Source organism: Macrosteles quadrilineatus, unplaced genomic scaffold, assembly GCF_028750875.1.
Source record: "Macrosteles quadrilineatus isolate MER2022 unplaced genomic scaffold, UCM_ALF_1.0 Scaffold_1__1_contigs__length_201487025, whole genome shotgun sequence".
Taxonomy (NCBI): Eukaryota; Metazoa; Arthropoda; class Insecta; order Hemiptera; family Cicadellidae; genus Macrosteles; species Macrosteles quadrilineatus.
Window position 1 is genome coordinate 124,292,735 of NW_026542594.1, and position 23,964 is coordinate 124,316,698.

Genomic DNA, 23,964 nt, shown 5'->3' on the forward strand with positions numbered 1-23,964 from the left:
AATCTTAAATCTATGAAATTTTCTCTTATACAGCAGGTAGTAAATTTTTTTTATTGTTTTAATGTTATCAATTTAAAAAAAATTATAACAAACTTAACACTTTATATGAACACAATATCTAAACAGATGATTTTTTGTGAAATTTGGTACTAATTCATTAAATCTCCAAGCATGTTTTTTTTAATATTTTTTAAAACTTATTTTTAATGGTGATTTTCCCATAAAATAACGGGAAAATCAGATTTTCTAAAAAACGGCCAGAACGATTTTGATAAAAATTTAGTATGTTATAGTCTTTTAAATTCTAAACAAAATGGCACAAATACCATTTCTGTAAAAATTACGGTTCCAAAGTTATTGTAACTTATTTATTTTCCCATAAAACCCCCATAAAAAAAATTGATTTTATAAAAAAAGGCCGGTTTGATTAAAATTAGTACTTATATTATGGTCCTTAAAATTTTGAACCAAATGGTACAGATCCCATTTCCGTAAAAAGTACGGATCAAAAGTTATGTCTTATTTTTTATTACCGTATGTTATTTCTCATAAAACCCCCAAAAAATAAAGAATATGATATTTTAGGAAAAAGCCGGGTTTGATTGAAATTAATGTGTTATGGTCCTTATAATTCCAAATAAAAATATAGTTCAACCCCCCCATTGTAGGCGTTTGCTGATACCGTTTATTTTAATGATTCATTTAAAAAAATGAAATGTAGCAAAAAAGTAGTTTGCTACAATTTGATTGTAGTTGTAGCTGTAGCAAGCTACATTTTGTAAAAATGTAGAAGTAGCAAAAGCAAGCTACATTTAGAGAATTGTAGTTGTAGCAGTAGCAAGCTACATTTAAAAAGTAGTTTACCCAACACTGACAGCAGTACCATCACATCCGATGACAATGAGATCTTCAAGAGAAATATCACGCTCAAACAGGTAAGAAATTACAGACTTGACAATATCTTCAGAGCTTCCAGAACTTGGAGTGACGTGGCCAACGTAGAGTGAGCCGGGTTCTTGAATCAGTGAGTAATGCTCTTCCTTAATAGTTCTACGAAACCTTTTTGAATGAGCTTGCTTAATCACCAACGTGTCGTCTTTTCGTCCATCTAAATATAGACCTAACAGTGGAGGTGAGTCAGACTTACCACACAATTCAGCCATAACAGTTTGCTTTTCACGTCTTATTTTGTTCTTATCTACAACATGCGTGGAATCGGAATTACTGATAACGCCAAAGTCATGCAAAACACTTGATGCGATCGCTGCACGATCGGAAACGCCATAACGGTTACTTATAATTGCAGTGGATTTCAACTAGGGGTCTGCGGTACAGAAAATTTAAGGTCGGTACGGTTCGGTACGGTACAATATTTTGTACCTCGGTTCTCGGTACATAATCGGTACGGTACGCGGCTACCCGTATTTTTGCGGTTTTCTTCTCAGAACTGTATTAAAACCATTATTTTTAACTATAATACATTGACATTACTATGCCACTTCTATATATAGACTCGTCCCCGGTGACGTCACCACCTGGGGATTCCCCAGTCCCGTGACCGCGAACTTGGCTCTTGGGGCAGTGTCCGTAAAACTGTTTAAAAAAGCTTATATCTCGAAAACGGCTTGAGATACGGCAAAACGGTTGAAATTCTGGCACACACAAAGTGGGTGTCAACTTTTGATTATAAACAATATTACAACATAAAAAAATCAAAAAGTAAAAAAAAAATTAACATTATTTTATATGGGTAGCGCGTAATTAGGAAACTAAAAAACATATAAGCCTTAAACAGCCACATCTAACAATGTAAGACAAGATACAGAACATGCAATGACATAATTTGAGACCGAGTAGGCTTGCATAACAAAGAAAAAAAAATTATGCAAACAACAAATATGCTTGTGGTTTCTCAATAGAAAGATAAAATATTTATAACAAATATTTTAACTTATAAATAAGATTGTAGATTAGATTGGTTACAAGTTTAATATGTAGCACCTAACAGTTTTATGGCAGTAAGCAATGCCAGCGGCAAATTGAATATTCACGAAAATACTGACTGAGTTAGAGATAACATTTAACAGTCATCATAAAACTATTATTTTTATGATAAAATAGAATTGGGGAAAGTCGTAAAGATATAAAAGTGATAAAACTCAACAGTTCTTGGAAGTACTTGAATACAACAATTATTGTCGAGATAAAATGTTATTGTTGTGATAAAATGTTAATGGATTTGGGACTGCTAATGGGTTTTTTATTGCATCATCACCCCAGTAATAAATTATGAAGATCGTAAACAAACATCTGATAAGACTTTTATGTGCTCGGAACCAACTGTCAGTAAACTGAAAGTAATTTATTATTATCGAATTTGTACCATGTAAAATGCTGTACCGAACCGATGACGGTAATTAAGCTTGTACCGTACCGACTTTTTCGGTGCACCGCAGACCCCAAATTTCAACTGAACTCTCATCTGCCAAATGGGTTTTGAAGCTTTTTTTGTTTGAACTGTAAAATCTTGGTCGTTATCACTGCCTGTGTCTGAGTCCAAACTTGAAGGTCAACGTATTTCTTCAGTTTCGACTAATTTTAAAACAGAATCTGAGGACGAAGGCTTTGCAGCTTCTTCTACATATAAATGACTGTCTCTTGACTTCCTTTCCAATGCTTTCTTACGCTTGTTTCTTTCATTAACGTCCACCGGGCCAATTTTCCCTACTCCGTACTTTCGCATTAAGTATACAAATTTTAGTTCAATTGGGGGTATTTTCTTTGATTTTTCACAACTGCAATCAATAGTGACTTTGCACTGGCACAGATCTGGGACTTTTTCGCAAGTGCATTCAACAGCGATTGGGCATTTGCAGGCTGCTACATCAAAAAGAAGTGAGCACTTTTGTTTAAAATCATCAACACGTTTTTTAAAAGAAGCATTGTTTTTGTCCCGTGTATATGATTTCCTCAGGCCACAATACTTATCATGCAATGCAGTTATGATCTGTGTAATTCACGTCTCTGTAACTGTAGGGATAGATGCTTTTTCATATAAGCTAATTACTTTGTTAGTTACTGTACTGGTAACCTGTTTGAAACTCACGCTCTTATTATTAATTCTTAATGCTAGATTAAACCTTTCTTGAGAACATCCCCGAATGATTTCCTCGCCCGTAGGTAGCTTGTTTGTTGGGAGATCTTTTGGAGTACCAAAAATGGGGCAGTCGAATGTCTGTCTTGTTATCACTTTCTTCGGCAGAGCCATGACGTAATTGCATCGATATTCACACAGTCATGTCAACAGTAACACACAGCAATACGATACCCAAAACACCAAAACAGTTGCAAAACAAAATCTGATATTTAACTAAACAGTGGGACACTGCAAGCACAACTGACAGAAGCAGACTGACAAAACTATAAGGGGAGGGAGACGCGTGGCGTGATCTTAGGAATGTAGGGGGGGGGGTGGAATGGAGGGGAGAGGTCGTTCAACCCGGCTAGACAAGTGACTCACGACCAGTTCCATTGAAAAAGTTGGCCTACTATGGTCATTACTTATAAAAAACTAATTATCAATATTATTTATCGAATTCAATAAATGTGTGAAAATGTGAAATTTTCCAATATTTTGGTGAACTGTAAGATTTATGCGCGACCGGAAGATATCAATTAATATAAACCAAACTAAAACACAATGTTTTAAGGCTCATTCAGAAGACGTTACAAACTATTACATTACGTAAACATTAATTAAAAAAATAAAGTTTTTTTTTTAAAACGTGATTTTTCAATTTTTTTTTCAAACTTTAGGGCCTATGCGCGACCGGAAAATGTTAACCGATTTTGATAATTTTTTTTCTTTTTTGTTGTCTGCATGATTCGCAACTTTTCCGCACTATTAGAACTTTGAAAAAAAAATCAATTTTTTTCAGCCCACCCTAATAGGCACCCCCAATTGTAACCACAACTGAACACGATTTCATAAAAGGGTTTGTCTAATTGCAGTATCCTAGATCAATGTTGACGTGTTCAATCTATGTCATCCATCTGTTTATCTTTGTATAAAACCTGGCTGAGGTTGTGGTGGTAATTTAAAATCGTGATTCCTGATTATTCTTGATCTTCTTTTTATGACATCAATATTTCCGGGCCTAATCCAAACAAAGTTAAAGCAGACAAACATTATTGTAAATAAAAAGCTACCATAAACAATTAAAACATGTAAACATTGTTATTTTTCTAATCTTTCCTTGGAAAGTGTAGCAGTAAAATAATTTGCATTTATCCTTTTTTATTGAGACTCGTGTACAGAGCCTCGATTTGTACTGTGGTTTAATTAATTTTGGTTAAAACTGTGGTATAATTATCTCTACTAATCTTACTTACCTATAATCAATGACAAAATAAGAGTAAATAAAATAACCTCATAGTTCCATAGTTTATATTTAACCAGCTGTTAGTTAAAACAAATTATATTGCTCTAAAACAAATCGAAGATTTCAAAGATTGCTTTAAAAAATAATTTGAACATCCTAGTATTTTACTATGTATATTTAATTAATCTGTCATCCTCTTACAGAAGAATTGAACACGTATCAATGATTAGCATTACACATAGTATAAATAAGTCAACCCTAAGTATGTCTTTACATTTTCATCCAAATGCTGAATTTGTGACACAAAAGCTGAATGTTTACAGCTGTTATGTTAAGCAAATTATTTTATGCCAAAAGCTAGTTTAGAATCTTAGCGTCGGCTGCTAGACTTTTTAAAAATTAAAACTTAATTTCTAAAAAACTGGGACCCTAAACTAAAATTATGGCTTCGACATTCCCTAGTTCTCAAAATTATCTTTCTTTCAACACAAAAATCATGAAAATCCGTCGAGTGGTTGATTCAGAATCGTGAAATAAAAAAAACACAGTTTCGTTTTAATATTATAGATGTTAAGAGATACAAAACCACTTTTAACAAGGTTGTCAAAGCAGCTAAGCGGCAGGCCAACAGCAATTTCATTAAAGTGTCTGACAATAAGGTAAAGGCTACTTGGTCTGTAGCAAGGAGGCAGCTAGGTTTAGAGAGTAACAATCAAACTTGTATGGAGCTAGAAATGGTAATACCAGGATTGATGACCCTAGGGAAGTGTCACAATATTTCAATAACCATTTTAAAAACATATTTAAATGAATTGAATATTCCGAAGATAAATGTAATAGAAACCATGAAAGACTATCCATCTTATAACTATTCAGATTTTTATATTGAGAATTTTTCTGATTATTACATTAGCAAAATAATAAAAGGTCTGAAAAATAAACCTTCTACAGGCTGGGATGGAATACCTGTCCTGTTATTGAAGCAAAATTCATTAATACTGGCACCGGCATTGAGTAACATCATAAAAGCATCCATTAGCAGTAGTGTTTTCCCAGGAAAACTTAAATAAAAGGGTAATGTCATTCCAGTTTTTAAGAAGGGATCAAAAGTAAACATAAATAATTATCGACCAATCACATTACTCTCAAACATATCAAAAATTTTTGAAAAGGTTATGTGTGATAACCTAAGTAGATTTCTTGAAAATAATTCTTTCTTTCACAATTACCAATTTGGCTTCAGAAAAAGCATAAACACTCAAACAGCTCTATCAAATTTTGTTAACAAAACCATGTTGGCCTTGGATGAATCACAGTATGCAGCTGGTGTTGTCTGTGATTTGTCTAAGGCATTTGACTGTGTCAATCATGAACTACTAATTCACAAACTTAGTAAAATTGGAATAACAGGTAACATTCTTAAATGGTTTAGATCATATTTGGCAAACCGTAAACAAAGAACTCTCATCATAAAAAAGGGAATAAAGTACTATTCAGACTGGATAAATATAGAATGTGGAATTCCTCAAGGCTCAATTCTGGGGCCTTTATTATTCATCATCTATATCAATGACTTGCCCCAAAAATTCTTTCAGAATTAATACTTTTTGCAGATGATACCACTGCTTTTGTGAAAGGCAACTCAATGTTGGAAGTGCAAATTTCAGTTAACAAAACTTTGGAAGATCTCCGTGAATGGTTTACAGCTAATGGCCTGGCACTAAACAGTGATAAAACAAACGTCTTATTTTTTCAAAAGTCAAACATAACAGATATTTCACAACAAAAATTTCTCGGAGTGATCATTGACCAAAAACTAAATTGGAAGGAACATATTGATTATTTGTAAAAAAAATTAAGATCATACTTTTTTGCTTTTTCAGTCCTTTCTCAGTGTGCATCAAAAAATGTTATCAGAATAGTTTATTTTTCCCATGTAGAATCGATTTTGAGGTATGGCATTACCTTATGGGGAAATTCAAAAAATAGTAAAAAGATATTTTCAATGCAAAAAAGATTAATTAGAAATATGGCAAACGCTAAATTTAGGGCTTCCTGTAAAAAACATTTAAAAAATCAGTCCATATTAACTTTCTCCAGCCTGTTCATTTATGAAAGCCTTAATTATGTCCATGAAAAAAAAAAAGATGTTGAAAAGTTCTTAATAAAAAATAAATACAACACTAGAAACAAGAACCTTTTTAATGTAATGTTTTTAAAGTTAAAACTAAAGAAATTCTACTGGATAAGGGTTATTATACCATCTCAGACTTTTTAGCAGACACCTCCTTGGGTTAGTCATTGTACATTTTTATTGTTATTGCAATCTTCTACGTTTTATGTAAAATGTTTTTTCCATTGTATTTTATTATTAAGATTTATGTAATTGACAAGACACCAGTTACTGCTATAAGCACCCAATAAAACGTTATTTGTGTCAATAAATTGATTTGATTTGTTCCAGTTCCAGTGTGTATCGATGGGACAGAGTGGTCTGGAGTCTAGTTCTTTCAACTCTCTGCTCAATGACAGACTCACATTCACCATTTACTGTTTTCTATTAGCACTGGAGTAAGCCTTAACATTCGATTGTTCCAGTGTGTATCGATGGGACAGAGTGGTCTGGAGTCAAGTTCTTTCAACTCTCTGCTCAATGGCAGACTCACATTCGCCATTTTCCTGTCTCTCTATTCTCTGCCGCTGATTCATCACAGCTCTAAACCCCATTTTCGATTATGGTTTGGCAACTTTTTAATTTGTTGTAAATATTAAGTTATGTATCTTATCAGATTGTACCATTGTTTTCAATATGGATTGTTTTATTGTTGAACAGCTGTTTGAAATGAAGTGTTCCACCCTGTAACATATTTTTTGATGAATATTTATGATCTCTGTTTTATGATAGTGCACAAGAAAAAAATGCAATATGTGTAAAAGCTTTGTTATGGCATAAAGAGCCAAAATAGTGGTTTTGTTTGAAACTTTTGCACTATTTTAGTGTGTTTTGCTGTTTTGACTTACGGTAGCTGACTAACTGTAAGTCAACTATCCAAAGTAAAAACAGTTTATTTAAAGCTTAAAATAAGATATCCAAACAAAAAAGTTATGTTTATAAACCATCTGTTTTGAGCGACAAAACCGTGCAGGGTGTCTACCAGGCAGGAATTCCAGGAAACTGGGGCAAAAGTTGGGGATTTTGAAAGGTCGTGAAAGAAAAGTTGTGATAAAGTAATGAATTTCCCTTGGTCAAGAATAATCCAACTCTCAAAATTAGGGATAGGGGAATCCCGAAATTTCGTGAAATTTTTGGGATTAATATATTGTTTGGACAGAATTACATTAAATTCGGGATTTTCTCGAGACGGGTATCGTTCGATGATTTGGCCGCCTCGTGAGTGGCGATGATGAAGTTCCCGCTATTGTGAGAGATCTTCACGATGATTCCGCAAACCCAGTGGACAATGATGATGTCTCTATGACCGCAGGGATCTTCTTGTTTGCGCCTTCATAGTCGCAAGACAAGTCGAAGATGGTGCTGGAAACATTGGATGTGTTGACGATCGCCCACGAGCTCAGGACATGTTGGCGATGGTGATCGCAGGAAGTCTTGGCAGTGGCGCTGTTACTGCGGGATGGCGCCATGATCGCAGGAGGTCTTCGCGCTAGCGCTGTTACTGCAGGATGTTGACGATGGCATCTTGACTATGAGATACATTAACGATTGTGCCGAGATCACAACATATCTTGAGGCTGGTAGCATGACCACAAGACATTTTGATGGTGGCGCCGTTACTAATAGATGGAAAAATGTGTAGTAACATGGGAAATGGACCAAGTTTTTGATCGGGATTATATTAGAAATGGCAATGAAAAAGAAAAAGTCAGTAATTTCATTTAAGAAATCTGGTAGACACCATGCAGTGGTTTATTGCTGCATATTTTTTAACATTTAATGGAATGTAATATTCGTTTTATGAGACTTGTGGTTTCTATATAACAGTTCTAAATAAGCCTAATTATGACTAAGTTGTAAATAGCTAACAATTAAAATATAAAGCTTTTACATCACCAATATAGTATTTACTTATAAAATATTTTGAGACTAGTCATGTAAGTTTAATTGTTAGTTTTTTTATAGTTTATTTATCATATTCTATTACATCATTTCAAAATACAAAAATATATACAGTAATACCAAAGATATAACATTTTGCTATAAATAAGCATTGCAGAATATTATACATACATATACTTACTCTTACTTACTCTTACTCCTGTGGCCATTGGAAACCTAGGTGGTTTTTGGCCTCGCCAACCATGTGCCTCCAAGCTCTTCTATCCTCTACCAGCTCCAAGTCTGCTCCCATTCCTCTCAAGTCCTTCGTCGCCTCATCAACCCATCGCATTCTTGGTCTACCTAATGGTCTCCATCCTTCTGGTATACCTCTGAGTACCATCTTTACCATCTCTCTCTCACTTCTACGGTTAATATGGCCCATCCATCTCAACCTCCTACTCTTAACTATTCCCACAATATCTGGTTCACCATATAATTATTTTAACTCTCTATTTTTCCTTATCCTCCATGCATTTCCTTCTTTTACTGGTCCAAAAATTCTTCTCAAAATGTTGTTTTCTAAAGTAATAAGGCGCTTCTGGGATTTTTTTGGTAAAAGACCAAGTTTCTGACCCGTATAGCAATACAGGTTGCACTATAGTTTTATACATTCTTATTTTAGTGGTTTTTGATAGCAGTTTGCTTTTGAATAATTTTATTAAACTCCAGTATGATCTTTCTGCTGCTGTGAGTCTGCTCTGAATTTCTATTTCTTCTCTATTATTGTTTGTGATCATCACTCCCAAATACTTAAAAATACTAGTTTTCTGGAACCTATAGTTTAATACTTCTAAGTGGTCTTCCTCGTCATCTTGCCTACTTATTTTCATGTAGTTGGTTTTGTTTTCATTTATTTGTAAACACCTTTTTTCTTGCTTCTTTAATTAGTACTTCTGTTAGCACTTTGAGATTATTTTTGTTTTCAGCATATACATATACATACATATAGTAGTATATATATGAATTCAAATTGTTGTCCCTCTAGAATGGTTGTACAAAGCTCATCACACTCAGGGAGCGTGCCGTGTCTCGCCTCGCAATTGTAAATACTCTGGTTAAATACTTTAAATTTAAGTAAAAGAAAGTGTTCCGTGCTGCTGTAGAATCGTTCCCCTTTCAAAAGATCAAATACAAGCGGAATATTTTTACTGAGGGGAACACTGAAGCGATCGCAGTGTGCGATATGAGTAAATATTTCTGTAACAAAAACATAATATATTTGTCTTCAGTAATGCTCGTCTTAAAACACAATGGTTTAAAATGATGTCATGACAAAACTGGCTGTGACGTTCAGAAGGAGAAAAAAACTTGTCTCTGATTTACCACCCCCAGTAGAACTTTCCAAACAGCACAGTCAGGAGCGCTCCCTGTGTGTGATGAGCTCAATAGTTCTGTTATAAAACTGGCATTGCGTTATTGTCTGTGATTCAAATATTTTAGAAGTAAAATATTTTAAATTAAAAAAAAATATTTTTCTAATTGTAATGTTTCTGTCAAGAGTTCACTGAGGAAGTAATTTACCATTTTTCTAGAAAATTCTATTTTTGTTGTTAATCCTTTAATAACATGCAAAATTACTCTCACTTTAGTTTTGTACAGATTGTCATAATATTTTTTTCTTACAAAAGCTGTGATTTTTACATGTGTGCTTTTTACACCTATCATATGTTATCCAACTTTTATTCTTAAAACACAATAATACTTTTCTGCAGTTACAAGTTTTTAGCGAATTTCCCTACAGGGAAGTAGCAATTACCGTAGGTGGCACGGTAAGACCTAGACTCTTGACCAATATACTTTTCAATTTTAATGTCCCAAGAGGCAAAAAAAAACCCTATGATTTGTTCAGATTTGTATATAATATATCTATACATAATATATATGTCTGTGAACCCGATACCTCGATATAGTTTTGGTCCGATTTTGATGTAATTTGGCTTCGAGGTGTAGGGTGTGAATTATTGGCTAATGGGCCCTAGCAGTTTTCTCTTTTTTCTAGATACCAGTACCAATGTTGAAGGCTGTAATTCAGAAAGCACACATAACAATATGGGCCAATAGACAGGTGCTAACCAGTGTATTTTCTTTGACTAACAACTGCAAGTAAATCAAAGAAGAAAGAAATGCACTGCAATAATAAGCATTGCCAGTTTTTTTTTCTTTTTTAAAATTGAATAATCACAATTAGGGGTCTGCAGTACAGAAAATTTAAGGTCAGTACGGTTCGGTACATCTCGGTTCTCGGTTGTAAATCGGTACGGTAAATGCGGTTACCGGTATTTTTGTGGTTTTCTTCTCAGAATTGTGTTTTAATCCATTAATTTTTATTTTCAATACATTGAAATTACTATGAAAATGGATAGTATCCTACATTCATGGTTTTCTAACTACAATTTATGTACCACAAATTATGAAGATCGTTAACAATCCTTTGATAAGACTTTTATGTGCTCGGAACCAACTACCATTGACTACAATAGTAAAGTGTAAGTAATTTATATTATAATAGGCTGTACTGAACCGATAACGGTAACTAAGCCAGAACTGTACCTTACCGACTTTTTCCGTGCACCGCAGACCCCTAATTACAATATATTATTTTCATTTTATTTAATACGAGCTGGCCCGACAGACTTCGTCCTGTCCTAATGTGGTTTTATGTCAATGCTCGTTCATTTTCAAGATGAGCTCGTTCGCATGGCTCAATCACGTCCTGGTTGAAGTTCGTTTGCTACGCTTACTCACCTTTAGGTAGGAGCTCGTTCGCTGCGCTCACTTGCCTTCAGGTTAGCTCGTTCCCCACGCTAACTCGCTTCCAGGTTGAAGTTTGTTCGCTACGCTCACTCATCTTTTGGTTGCAAATTAGCTGTTGTCATAAATTTAAAATATAATAGTGTTGCACCCTGTTGGTAAACCTATTAAATTTTAATGCTATTGAACATTACAGAATCAAATTGTTTAGTTGCACCAGCTCTTCTTTTATTCCATTTAAATATGAGTACTCATAAGGTTAACATGGGAAACTCCTGAGCCACTGTGGTGGAGCCCTTTTGACGGATCTGCACCAAGCTTCACACAAACCATCCTTGAATAATGCGTAATAATGCCTGAAAGTTTCATTACAATCTGTCGAGCGGTTTCGGAGTCCATAAAGGACGAACAAACAAACAAACATACATTGGATTTTATATATACTCAGGGTGTCTAGTAGTCTGGAAAATCGGGAAAGTCGGGAATTAGTATTGAATTTCAAAATGGTCTTGAAAAGTCGGGATTTAGTCTTAAATTTAATTTAAAAGTCGGGAATTTTCATGATTTTGCCGCGATCGTCGTCTTGCGTTTACGTAACCACGAAAGCCAATGATGATGTCTACACAGCCTCGGGAAATGTTCATGATTTTGCCGCGATTGCGGATGACGACGATGACGTTTCCGTGACCGTGGGAGATGACGATGACGTTTCCGTGACCGCGGGAGACGACGATGATGTCTACACGGCCGCAGGAAATGTTCATGATTTTGCCGTAATCGCGGACGACGACGATAATGTTTCCGTGACCGCAGGAGATGACTGTGATGTCCAAACAGCCGCGGGAAATGTTCATGATTTTGCCGCGATCCCGGATGACGACGATGACGTTTCTGTGACCGCGGGGAACGACGGTGATGTCTAAACAGCCCCGGGAAATGTTCATGATTTTGCCGCAATCGTGGACGACAACGATCACGTTTCTGTAACCGCTGCTGTCAATGATGATGTCTAAACGTACGGTACGCGGAAGATTTCATGATAAAAAAACAACCAAATTTGCTGGTTAGAATTTTTTATTGCTGCATTATTTCTTTACTTGAAAACTCCACATTATCATAATACTACTTTATGACAAAGACAGGGGTTGGTGTAGTATTATTTAGAAAATTTTATTAAGCTATACAAATTGGTATCGGTATCAAAAATCGAGAATCGATACATTTTGGTATCAACGCCCAATAATTGTTGAAAAACTAGTCCTGTAAAATCTGGAATTAGTCTTAAAAAGTCTGGAATTATTAGTCTTGAATTTTATAATGGAAATAAACTAGACACCCTGTATACTAGCTGTTACCCACGGGCTTCACCCCGTTTGACATCATAAGTATTAATAAAACTATTAATTGGTTTAGTTAACCCGAAATAAACAAAATACAGTTAAAGGAACAAATAACCACACCTGATTTTAATAAGGTAATAAATTGAAAGAATAACAAACAAATAAGTACAGCTGAGGTATTTTTAACATTATGTATATGAAAAGTTCCCTTTAGAAAGGAATTACGGCCTTAAAGGGCAATTTATGAAATAATGGATATTTTGCACAAGGTTTCTCGTCATGACAAAAATTTTAAGTATATGGTTTATGGGGGTGTGACTTGTAGTTTTCTCAAAAGTTCATGGGTACTTTTGGCTTTATATATAGATAGAAGATTCATATTTCCTCAACTTTTGCCTTCCCACCTATACATTTAACCCAGTGCTCACTAATATTTTAATTGGTAAACTAAGTTTAAAGTTATAGTATCTTAACTACTAAACACTAAGTAAGTTTAAACAATTCCCCTTTTTTATGACATTTAGTTCTGTGCAAATGAACAGCCCTAATATTATTTGCATTGTAGGTGCAATGGTTTAAAAAACAACTAGTGTACATGTTGCTCGAAATCGAGCAATTGCAAAGAAGTAAAGTAAACTTATTAAAAAAACTAATAAAAGGCATAATTTCCCATGAGTTTAAAAGACTCAACTTATAGATTACGTACCTAACAGTTCCATATAATCAACATTTATTGTAAATATTTTATAATTTTTCAAAAGCTGATCTGGTTTTTTAGTGTATTCTACAAATGTTCCCCACTTATAGCCACATTAGGTTGTCCATGTTGATCTTCGTCAGTGATAATGTAGTCTGCATGGCACTACATCGCCAGTACGTTTACAAATTTCAGTCATTTTTTTATAGTGATAACATTTTGTTGACATTACTTAAGAACTGCCTGATTTTCTGCATAACCTCTCTATCACAATAATTGTATTTGCTTCAGTTAGCATTAATTTGGTTAGTTACTGTTATAACGTAAGTTATATTTCTGAGAAAAATCCAGAATTGAAAGGTCTAATATTGTTCAGTTGGTTTTTTGTTTCCCTTAAATGTGGATAATGCAAATCCTTCAATGAAAGTTTTATTAAGGTTTCTTGGATGTAGTCATATTATTTTAAAATCACTTGACTTTTATGAAAAAATATATTTTATTTAATGTCCTTGCGGTACCAGTTAAATTCAGCCTTAGAGTGTTTTATTTTGCCAATCATCATAAAGTTATGTCCGTGTTTACTACAAAATAGTAACACTTCGGCTAACATCCTTGTTCATTGTTTGTGAACATCTTCATATTGTAGGTGTTCTTCATTATATAGGAGGTAAAATATATCAAATTTCCCAGGCTTCCTCGATATTTTACATAGTAAATTCAAGTGGTAAGTATTTAATTTCAACAAAATCAGTAAATGTACCCAAAGCGTTTCGTTGAATTGAAAATAAATAACAGCAATTAAATTATACAGCTGATCAAAATGTAAAGAATTATGTTCTCCATAAGGATAACATTGGAACTTTCAAAGCCACTGGGGCAGAGCCCAAGGGACTTTTTATAAAATGTAAGGCCAGGTTGCAAATCTACGCGACACGCTCTTTCTAATGAGACGTCAATGGATAAAATCGGTTAAGAAATGGCGGAGGAGTTCAACCGACAAAGTTTCATGTAGCGTATTAATTATATAGATTTTTGACCTCCATTTAAAGTAATGTATATGCTGTGAATATGTGATATAACTTGTTCACACACATTACATAGACATTTTTTTTTAAGAGAAATTGTTAAAGGCAAGAATGGAAATCTATAACTGTGTTTTAAAAAAGTCCAGTTTTTTTACATGTAATTTATTGGACTTGTTGTCATACTGCTGCAAAACCCATTGTTTTAATATCTACATTTTGGTGCCAAAGTAGTTCAGTAAACAGCTGGTCTTGTGGACATCGTCCATTCCATTGTTTCATGGAGCTGCAATGATGAGTAGGCTCATATCATACAAGCGCTATTGCCGTCAAGATAACGCCGGAAAAATTCCATGTCATACGTGACGGAAAATGCGTCGCGTTAATGCCGTCCCGCCAACGCTGTGTGTTTGTCATACATAGTCTTCCGGGCGCATTTGCAGTCGCAGCACTTATTTCCAATATGGTGCATATTGCTATCAGGTACATTAAAATAGTTACCTACTTGGTCTTTTTCAGCAGCTGTCAACTCATTCCAGTTCTAGGGCATGGCCTTCCCAACCTCGTTCCAGGATTGTGATTGTGCGAAACAGTTGCCTGTTGCTATTACCACTCGACTTAACGTACAGACAATTTTTTAAACTGTATAAATAAATTTTTCTTTGTCTAACATGATGATGACTCCAAAAAGGTATTCCAGAGTTTCTGCCAGCAGTCGGGTGGCAAATGCGCTCCGCTGACGCTAGCGCTCCTATGACAGGTTCGCCCTGTCACTAGTGCCATGTAGCCAACACGACCGTCCGCGTTGGCAGCGCTCACCGTCCGGCTAACGTGGACTTGCTGAAGGCATTAGTGTCCGTATGACTAGCCCCATAAGAACCCCCATTGCCGGGTTCGAGCGGCATCAACGTGGCGGCAGCAATAGCGCGCGTATGATATTAGCCTTAGATAAATTAAAAAAGTCAATTGAACAACCAATCGAGATAAACAATAAACTACCACTCCTTGTTGTTTTTATTGTTTTGTTAAGAGTCTGACAAACACAAACATTCTCAGATAATTTAATTGAAAAGCCCAAAAAGCTTTTTTTATCTGAAGTTTCCTCTTGATTACCTATAAAAGTAGTATCTAAAATCTTTATATGAAGTATTAAACTTATAAATTTGAATTTAAACACAATATAACAACAAAATATGTTTATAATAGTTTCCCTTAGTATGATAAATTACAAATTTAAGTTATAAAATTATAATAAAAAAGAAATTTAAGCGTATAATTTCAAAGTCCTTTTGAAGAAATGTATATAATTTTGCCTTGCTTGAATGTATTGTTTTATATAGCCTACAGACATTTATCCTTATCACCCATAAAAAATATTTTCATAATTATTTCCTCTGAGCTGGTCTATTCAAGCAGCTGGTCAAAAAATATTTACAGAGTTATTTGACACAATTATCTGTGATATAAAATGTATTTCTTTCATCCACTTGTGTAATATAGTTGAGTGAAAATTTAAAAACGTACGTTTTCAGGAAAAGCACTTTGCAAATTTTTTTCTCCTTTTTTCAAAATTTGTATTATTTTTTTTATTTCATTAACATTTGAAGTTTCATAAAATGACCATGGTAACGCAATATCTTTGGTAGTTTCTTTTTAAAAGAGCATCTTTAGTGAAAAAACACAAAATCCTGTCACGACCATAACGGACGTTTAAATGAATATTAAAAATAGTTAATATTATTTTTATAACTATGTTTTGCTAAAAACTAATTTACTTTTATGACCATTATATAATAAAAAGGTCACTGAGCTTTTTGTATATTTGGTCTTTCTAAAAAAAAATAAAAAACTCAAAAAATTGAAAAAAAGTCAATCAAATCTTTTTAAGTTTGTATAACTCCGAAAAAACTTACCTGAGGCCCAAAAAATCGTTATGTTTGTATAGAGGTGTGCTTCTTTTGTGTATAAAACATTGAAATATGACGATATTTTAATTTTTGAAATTTTTATGATAGAAATCATAAACGTGATGGTCAGGGACAAGCGGTATGGTCGTGAATTGTCTGGAATATTCTAAATCTTTCTAAACAATCCTTCAATTATCCTGTTAGTTATAATAAAAATGTGTTTCAATTGAACTAAACTGTTCTATTTACAATTATATTAAAGTTATTGTCACGACCAAACACAGTATAATCTATAAGGCTGGATTGGTCGTGAAAAAACCCGCGATGGTCGTGAAATTACGTGTTATTTGGCTCTGTTCTGGCAGTAGCCCTGCACCTCATGTTCGAGGATACAAAGTGGACTTCTAGGTTAATCTAGCAAATGAAATATCTTATAAACAAAAATTAACACCATGTCTACTTCATCGAATGACTACGTACGGTCATGGACACACCAAAATTACAAAAAACACAATCTTTCCTTTATTAATCTTGTAATTCCTCCTTTCAACTCGAAACGACCGGCACTACAATCCTGACGTACACCCCGAACTAGTCTCTAAAACCAACTGACTCCATCGACACCAGGCTTGCCACTGTCGTGCTCCAAAGTTGAAAATTTTTCCCAAATGGTCGTGACGCCAAATCGAGGGACAGACTTATTTTGTCATGGTAGTCAGTTTGTAATGACAATAAAATTATAATATGCTCCTTTTTTGTAAGTTTAATAACCATAGATGACATAAAAATATGGCATTATATATTTTGGCATGAATAATTAGTCTAAAAACAGCGTGAAAGTTGGAAAATGTACCCTAGGGACATTTCATGGTCGTGAATTTCGAGACTTTAAAAATACGAAAAAAATACCTAGAACCTATCTAAAACCAAATAAATGTGTGTAACATGTTGCCCCCGTCCCAAAAAATATTAAAACACATAATAATAAACTACAAATCCAGTATCTACAAAGTAAAAGGCCAGGGACATGAAAACGTGCGTTTTTAAATTTTCACTCAGTTACGCTTGGTCTGTGTTCATACTGCTGATATTTAGTGTAGTAGCCTATATTAAGTATAAAAATTGGAGTGTACAGTTACAATCATCCATTTTTATAATTTATTAATGTCCATCCTACATTTTAGTGCCATTTTTGTGCATTTAACCAGTTTTACATAATATCAATGTATATGTAGAGTTGTGTCTAAACTATAGATAAAAACTATTTAAGAGTGAGTATTGATATTAATTTTAAAGACTGCTTTGTATTTAATACCAAAATGCATCTTTTTTAATTAAAACTATTAAATGTATATATATATGTTTAAACTTGTATTTGTTATCCCTCATCAACTTAAGAGTCCTTGGAGCCTAGACATTCTAACTCATAAAACAGTTAAAAGTAAAGAACTACAATGAAAATTTCTAATCTCACAGCATATACTAAATATTAAAATTACAATCACTCTGGTGTTTGAAAAAATATTTTTGGACGGTAGACTTCTGCTCGGAACTCTTCAGCGGCTGTTTGAAATTAACAAAATTAACATTGCTCTTATGGTGGGCAAATCCAAGATAGCCGTTAGCTTCCATGGACTCCCTTGGAAATTCAAAACTACATTTCTAATCCCACAGTATACTAGATATTTAAATTATAATTACTTTGGTGTTTGTAAAACTATTTTTGGATGATAAATAACTCTTCAGCAGCTGTTTGAAATTATCCAAGATGGCCGCTAGCCTCCAAGGACTCTTATCACTATCAACTTATAATGTATTTCATTACTGGGGTGTATAGTGAAGCTTTATTTCAGACCAAAATTATGAATATCGGTCTGGTAGAAGAGCCAAACAAACTCGGAAAAGAAAAGCCAAATTTAACTCCAATAAGAAACTAGCTGTTACCCATGGGCTCCACCCCATTAGGTAAATGGAAATGGAAAGTTCCCTTTGGAAAGCAATTACGACCTTATAGAGCAACTTATGAAATAATGGATAATTTTGCGCAAGGTTTCTTGTCATGACGAACATTTTAAGTATATGGTTTATGGGGGTGTGACTTGTAGTTTTCTCAAAAGTTCATGGGTACTTTTGGCTTTATACAAGGTGAGGCATAATAACAAGCGATTTTAAAAATACTGTTAAATAAAAACCCTTTGTTAAAAAATTATTTTTATTCCACAATATTAAAAAACATGAAAAAGCATTTTCTGCAACAGTAAAATGTCAGTTATTTCTTGAAAATAACTCCAGTAAGATGGCGTCCGTTTAAACGTACACATTCCTCCAGCCGGACCTTGAAGTGACTCATCACATTTCGTAGCATTGCCAGTGGGATTTGACCAACTTCCTGCCGGATCCGCTCTTTCAGGGCTTCAATTGTTCTAGGAGGATTACCTTGGTAAACCTTACTTTTCAGATAACCCCACAAGAAAAAATCACATGCTGTGAGGTCAGGTGAACGAGAGGGCCATGCAATATCTCCATTTCGGGAGATCACACGATTTGGAAACAACTGATTGACAATATGCATGCTTACTCGAGCAGTGTGGGATGTTGCTCCGTCTTGCTGGAAAAACATTTCATCGTTCACTTCGTACTGTCCAAGTTGTGGAGTAAAAAAGTTGTCCAACATCTCTGCGTATCTCTGCGAAGTCACTGTCACCGCATTGCCTTGGCCATCTTCAAAGAAGTATGGCCCTATGATCCCTAATGAAGACATGGCGCACCACACAGTTACTTTTTTGGAATGCAATGGCTGCTGATGCAGTTCTCTAGGGTTAACATCACTCCAAAATCGAAAGTTTTGCTTGTTAACATAACCTGAGAGATGGAAGTGCGCTTCATCACTCATCCACAAACGGTTTACAATGTCCTCGTCTTCATTAATCAAATCCAAAAATTCTAAGCTGAACCGGCTTCTGCTTACAAAATCCGTTTCCTTTAGGGCCTGAACCATTTGGATTTTGTACGGGTGGAAGTGCAAATCTTGGTGTAAAATTCGTCTTACCGTTCGGTTTGAAATCCCAAGTGTAACGCTGTGTCGGCGAGCTGAGCGACGAGGGCTTCTGTCAATGGCGACTCTTACACGTTCAACGTTTTCAGGTGTGCGCACAGTTTTCGGTCTTCCCGTTTTCTTCCTTGTCGTTGACGCAGTCTCTTCAAAGTTCTTAACCCAATTTTTAATCGCACAGGCAGATGGCACCGGCTGATTCCGATTAATGTTGAAATGGTTGCGGAATGCACGACGTGCTAACTGGTATGAACTACCGTTTTGATAAAAGGCTTTGACAGCGTACGCACGATGCTGTGGGGTCCAGCGCTCCATTGTGACTAAATGCTATTTCGCGCCAAACGTAACTGATGCTATCCCCTCCACCTCCCTCCAACGCAGCTTGGTTCGCGCGCTTTTTAAAATCGCTCGTTATTATGCCTCACCTTGTATATACTGTAGATAGATGTGCAGGGAGGAAGTTGCTTTTGTGCATAACTCGAAATATACACCAGATAAATGAACAGGGGCAGATCCAGGAATTTAGTAGGGGTCTGCGGGTCAGACTTTTTTGGTTCGGGTCGGGTCGGGTCGGGCCGATAATTTTGGTCCTCGGGTTTCGGGCCAAAAATTATTAATTACCAGATTTTTTTTCTTTTTTTAACTCCTATCTGTGTTTATAATATTACTTAAAAATAACATATGAAAAACGATTGTATTTATGTATATTATTTCATGTTCATAACTTATTTACAGCTTAGGAGTTGCCTCAACTGCAAGAAAGAAGAAAATAATTTTTTTTATCAAGCCATTCTTTCCCATTTTCATAACTGTTGAAATATCTAAACAGCTATATTACAACAAGTTTGTAATGGAACTTAATATAAAAGGATCATAAACAAATCAATTAACCTTATCTCAAGTTTAGGGCCTGTGGACTGGCTTAAAGACTGCAAGCAAGAAGAAAATACAAATTCTATGTTTCCACCATGCAATATGAATCATTCATTCCCTGCCTCCTAACCTCCTAAGTATAAAAACCTCACACTTACAATAGCATTATTAGTTACATCATCATAAATAAAGAATTATTTATTATTGGCATTACAAGGCCTACAGCTTTACATAGGAATTATTTTTTATAGGGCCTAAAATAGTAATAGACTAAGCAACATGACAAGTTAGTCCAGGCGCTGAGGGGGTTTGAGCATGCATAAAAGTGTAACGAAATTTGACTTTTGATTGTTGCTATGGGTACCTAGTAGATGAAGAAAATCGATGTTGTCGCATTTCTAGGTGGTTAATAACATGGGGGGGAGGGGGTGAAGTTGGGGGGCCGCCCGGGGGGCCGCCGCGCACAAAATAGCTTATATCTCGAGAACCAAAAGTCATATGAATACGTTAGACATGTCAAACTGTGCAGAAAAATGCATTCTACAAATAGATTATGTAGTAGTTTCACGGAAATTGACAAGAAGTCACTAAAAATAATATTTTTTGTTAATTTACGATAAGTACAATCAGGAGTATAATGGTTTTTGTTGTTGTTTAGAACCACTAATTTTTTAATTGACAACTTTTGAGAGTAGTACATAATATAGGTAAATAATACTTCTGTATAATGAAACTATTGCGGTACATAACCTAACAGCTATACAATCCTTGACTATCCAATAAACATAACACAAACAAAGGCGCGAAACGCGTCGCGGTCATTGTTCCTGCTGCCGTAACTATTAATGGCGAGTACAGTTCAAGCTGAGACTTATATTATACTTTTAGAAAGATGGAGATTCTGAGGATTCATTTTCATATATATAAAATAGTATTGAGGGACTATTATGTAGCGAGAAATATAGTTTGTAAAAGAAGAGAGTTTAAAATATATTTTGGTGGTGGATCGTTTCCATCACCATCTGAAACTGCAATAAATTCCCTACAATTTATATTTCTCCAAATCTGAGGTTGCTTATAACAATTTTATGTAGTTTTGAAAAGGTCATAAAAATTATGTTTTCGTAAAAAAATGTTAACATTTCACATTCTGACGTAAATTGCTCAGGAAATTTCAATTTTAACTACATTTAACTATACATTTTTAGAAAGAACTTTTACTCTCAAATTATGCAGTGTAACCAGTGTAACCTAGGAATACAATGGAAACTCCATGTACAGTATCTAAACCTAAAATTATTTCATTACAATACAAAATTGTTGGTAAAAGAAAAGACACACTCGAGAATTATAGTCGAGTCAACACACTCAATAAAAGTTTACAAAGGGTGGCAAATGAATTTACTAATTTAAGCTTTAGGCTTGGCCTATTACAATAGTTCAAATTTAGGTTGAGGGGTTATATTGCATGGATCTTTATCTCAGGTGGGGTGGTCGAGCGGCATTTGAATTTAATCTTATGATTATATACAATTTGGTAATTAAAATAGTTTGGTACAGTAGTTTTTTATAATTTTATTTTTATGCGTATTTAAAAAAAAAACATTGATATTTCTACGTAAGGAATCATATTTTACACAACCTTAACATTTGGATAATATGGATAGAAACATTATTTTTATGATTTTTGCGGGTTGATTTAGACATTTCTAATTTGAATAATCCAAAAATTTGCAAACCTCTTGCTACTACGCCTAAAAGCATTGCTGAAAAATATATATTTTTATATTATTATATTCTACACTTATCACTGAAACATAATATATAATAGATATCTACTTATATGGGCATGTAACTGTTCCCTGGTGAGTCATATGGTACCACTACAAAAGGGCCAAAATATAACCACCACTGGTACCCAGATAGGGTCAAGGATTGAGAGATAAGAAGTAAAATTATAATGCTTCGAACTTCAACTATAACTTCAGCTGTTCAGGTCAATTTAATTGTTAACGATTGGCGCGATGATTCGTTGCATTACTGTCAGAGACAATGAGGGGTAAAGAAAAAATTACCTCTATTTTTAAGTTTTGAGTAGTGGTTTTTGGTAATTAAAATGATGTCGCAGGTTAATTAATGCCCACAACTCGCGTAAATAGTGTTAACGACACTCGTAGAAGTTTTTAAGGCACTCGCCAAGGCTTGTACTTAACATTTTCTACTAGTATCGTTTACAATACCTTTACGCGATCGCCGAAACAGCTGTTGCACCAATTGTGCAGCCTGGTCATAATTTGAGAGTAAAAGTTCTTTCTAAAAATGTATAGTTAAATGTAGTTAAAATTGAAATTTCCTGAGCAATTTACGTCAGAATGTGAAATGTTAACATTTTTTTACGAAAACATAATTTTTATGACCTTTTCAAAACTACATAAAATTGTTATAAGCAACCTCAGATTTGGAGAAATATAAATTGTAGGGAATTTATTGCAGTTTCAGATGGTGATGGAAACGATCCACCACCAAAATATATTTTAAACTCTCTTCTTTTACAAACTGTACTCGCCATTAATAGTTACGGCAGCAGGAACAATGACCGCGACGCGTTTCGCGCCTTTGTTTGTGTTATGTTTATTGGATCAAGGATTGTATAGCTGTTAAGTTATGTACCGCAATAGTTTCATTATACAGAAGTACTATTTACCTATTGTGTACTACTCTCAAAAGTTGTCAATTAAAAAAATAATGGTTCTAAACAACAACAAAAACCATTATACTCCTGATTATACTTATCGTAAATTTAAAAAATAATTTTTAGTAACTTCTTGTCAATTTCCGTGAAACTACTACATAATCTATTTTTAGAATGCATTTTTCTGCACATTTTGACATGTCTATCGTATTCATATGACTTTTGGTTCTCGAGATATAAGCTATTTTGTGCGCGGCGGTCCGCCGGGCGGCCCCCCAACTTCACCCCCTCCCCCCATGTTATTAACCACCTAGGAATGTGACAACATCGATTTTCTTTATATACTAGGTACCCATAGCAACAATCAAAAGTCAAATTTCGTTACACTTTTATGCATGCTCAAACCCCCTCAGCGCCTCGACTAAGTGGAGAACTCATTGAAGAAAAGATTGTGTGTAAACTAATTCACTTTAAAAACTCTAAAACAGTAAATAACACACATACATTGTTTATGGTATAGTTAGTTATAGTAAAGACTGTAAAAATTGCATATATCATGTCATACACAGTTATAGACCTACGGTATTGCAAGAGATTAAAATCCTAAAACAACTGATTTTAGCTAATAAATTAAAAGAATTAAAAATCCATAAACTCAAGTCAAACAATATCACAATTATTAGGTACCTGAAAAGGAACTCTTAATATATAGAAAATTATATTAAATCAAGAGAAAAGAAAGTTAAATGCTAATTTGGCAACATAAGCAGACAGCAGAGACATTATAGTGTCCTAATTAGCAACACAACTCAATGTTTTTATACTGTAAGTCGATGTTTTTGAAACTGTAGGGTCTTTTTCTCGGAAGGAAGGGGGAAGGGTAGTAGAATGTAAACAAAAAACCATGAATCACTCTCACAGCCGGGCCCGGGGACTCTCAAGGTTACAGACTCTCCCCCTCCCCTCCCCGCCCCTCTTACACAACCAGAGCCAGGCCCGGGGACACTCAAGGTCATAGACCCTCCCCCTCCCCCACCCCTATTACACCACCCGATTGTTCCAATTGCTGACAAAATGCAAGTAACGAAACAAGGAAGTAGAGACAAAAAGATATATTTTCTTTATTCAAAA

General features: G+C 34.6%; 1 protein-coding gene across 1 annotated transcript in view; it reads left to right on the forward strand.

Moving 5' to 3' along the window:
- The window catches only part of LOC128984351 (phosphofurin acidic cluster sorting protein 2), a 266,594-nt gene extending 249,064 nt beyond the window's left edge, over positions 1-17,530 (forward strand). Inside the window, exon 21 of the mRNA XM_054403662.1 lies at positions 6,981-17,530. Coding sequence (XP_054259637.1) covers positions 6,981-7,102 — 122 coding nt within the window. The 3' untranslated portion in view covers positions 7,103-17,530. The remainder of the gene's footprint in view (positions 1-6,980) is intronic.
- Positions 17,531-23,964: the final 6,434 nt, after the last annotated feature.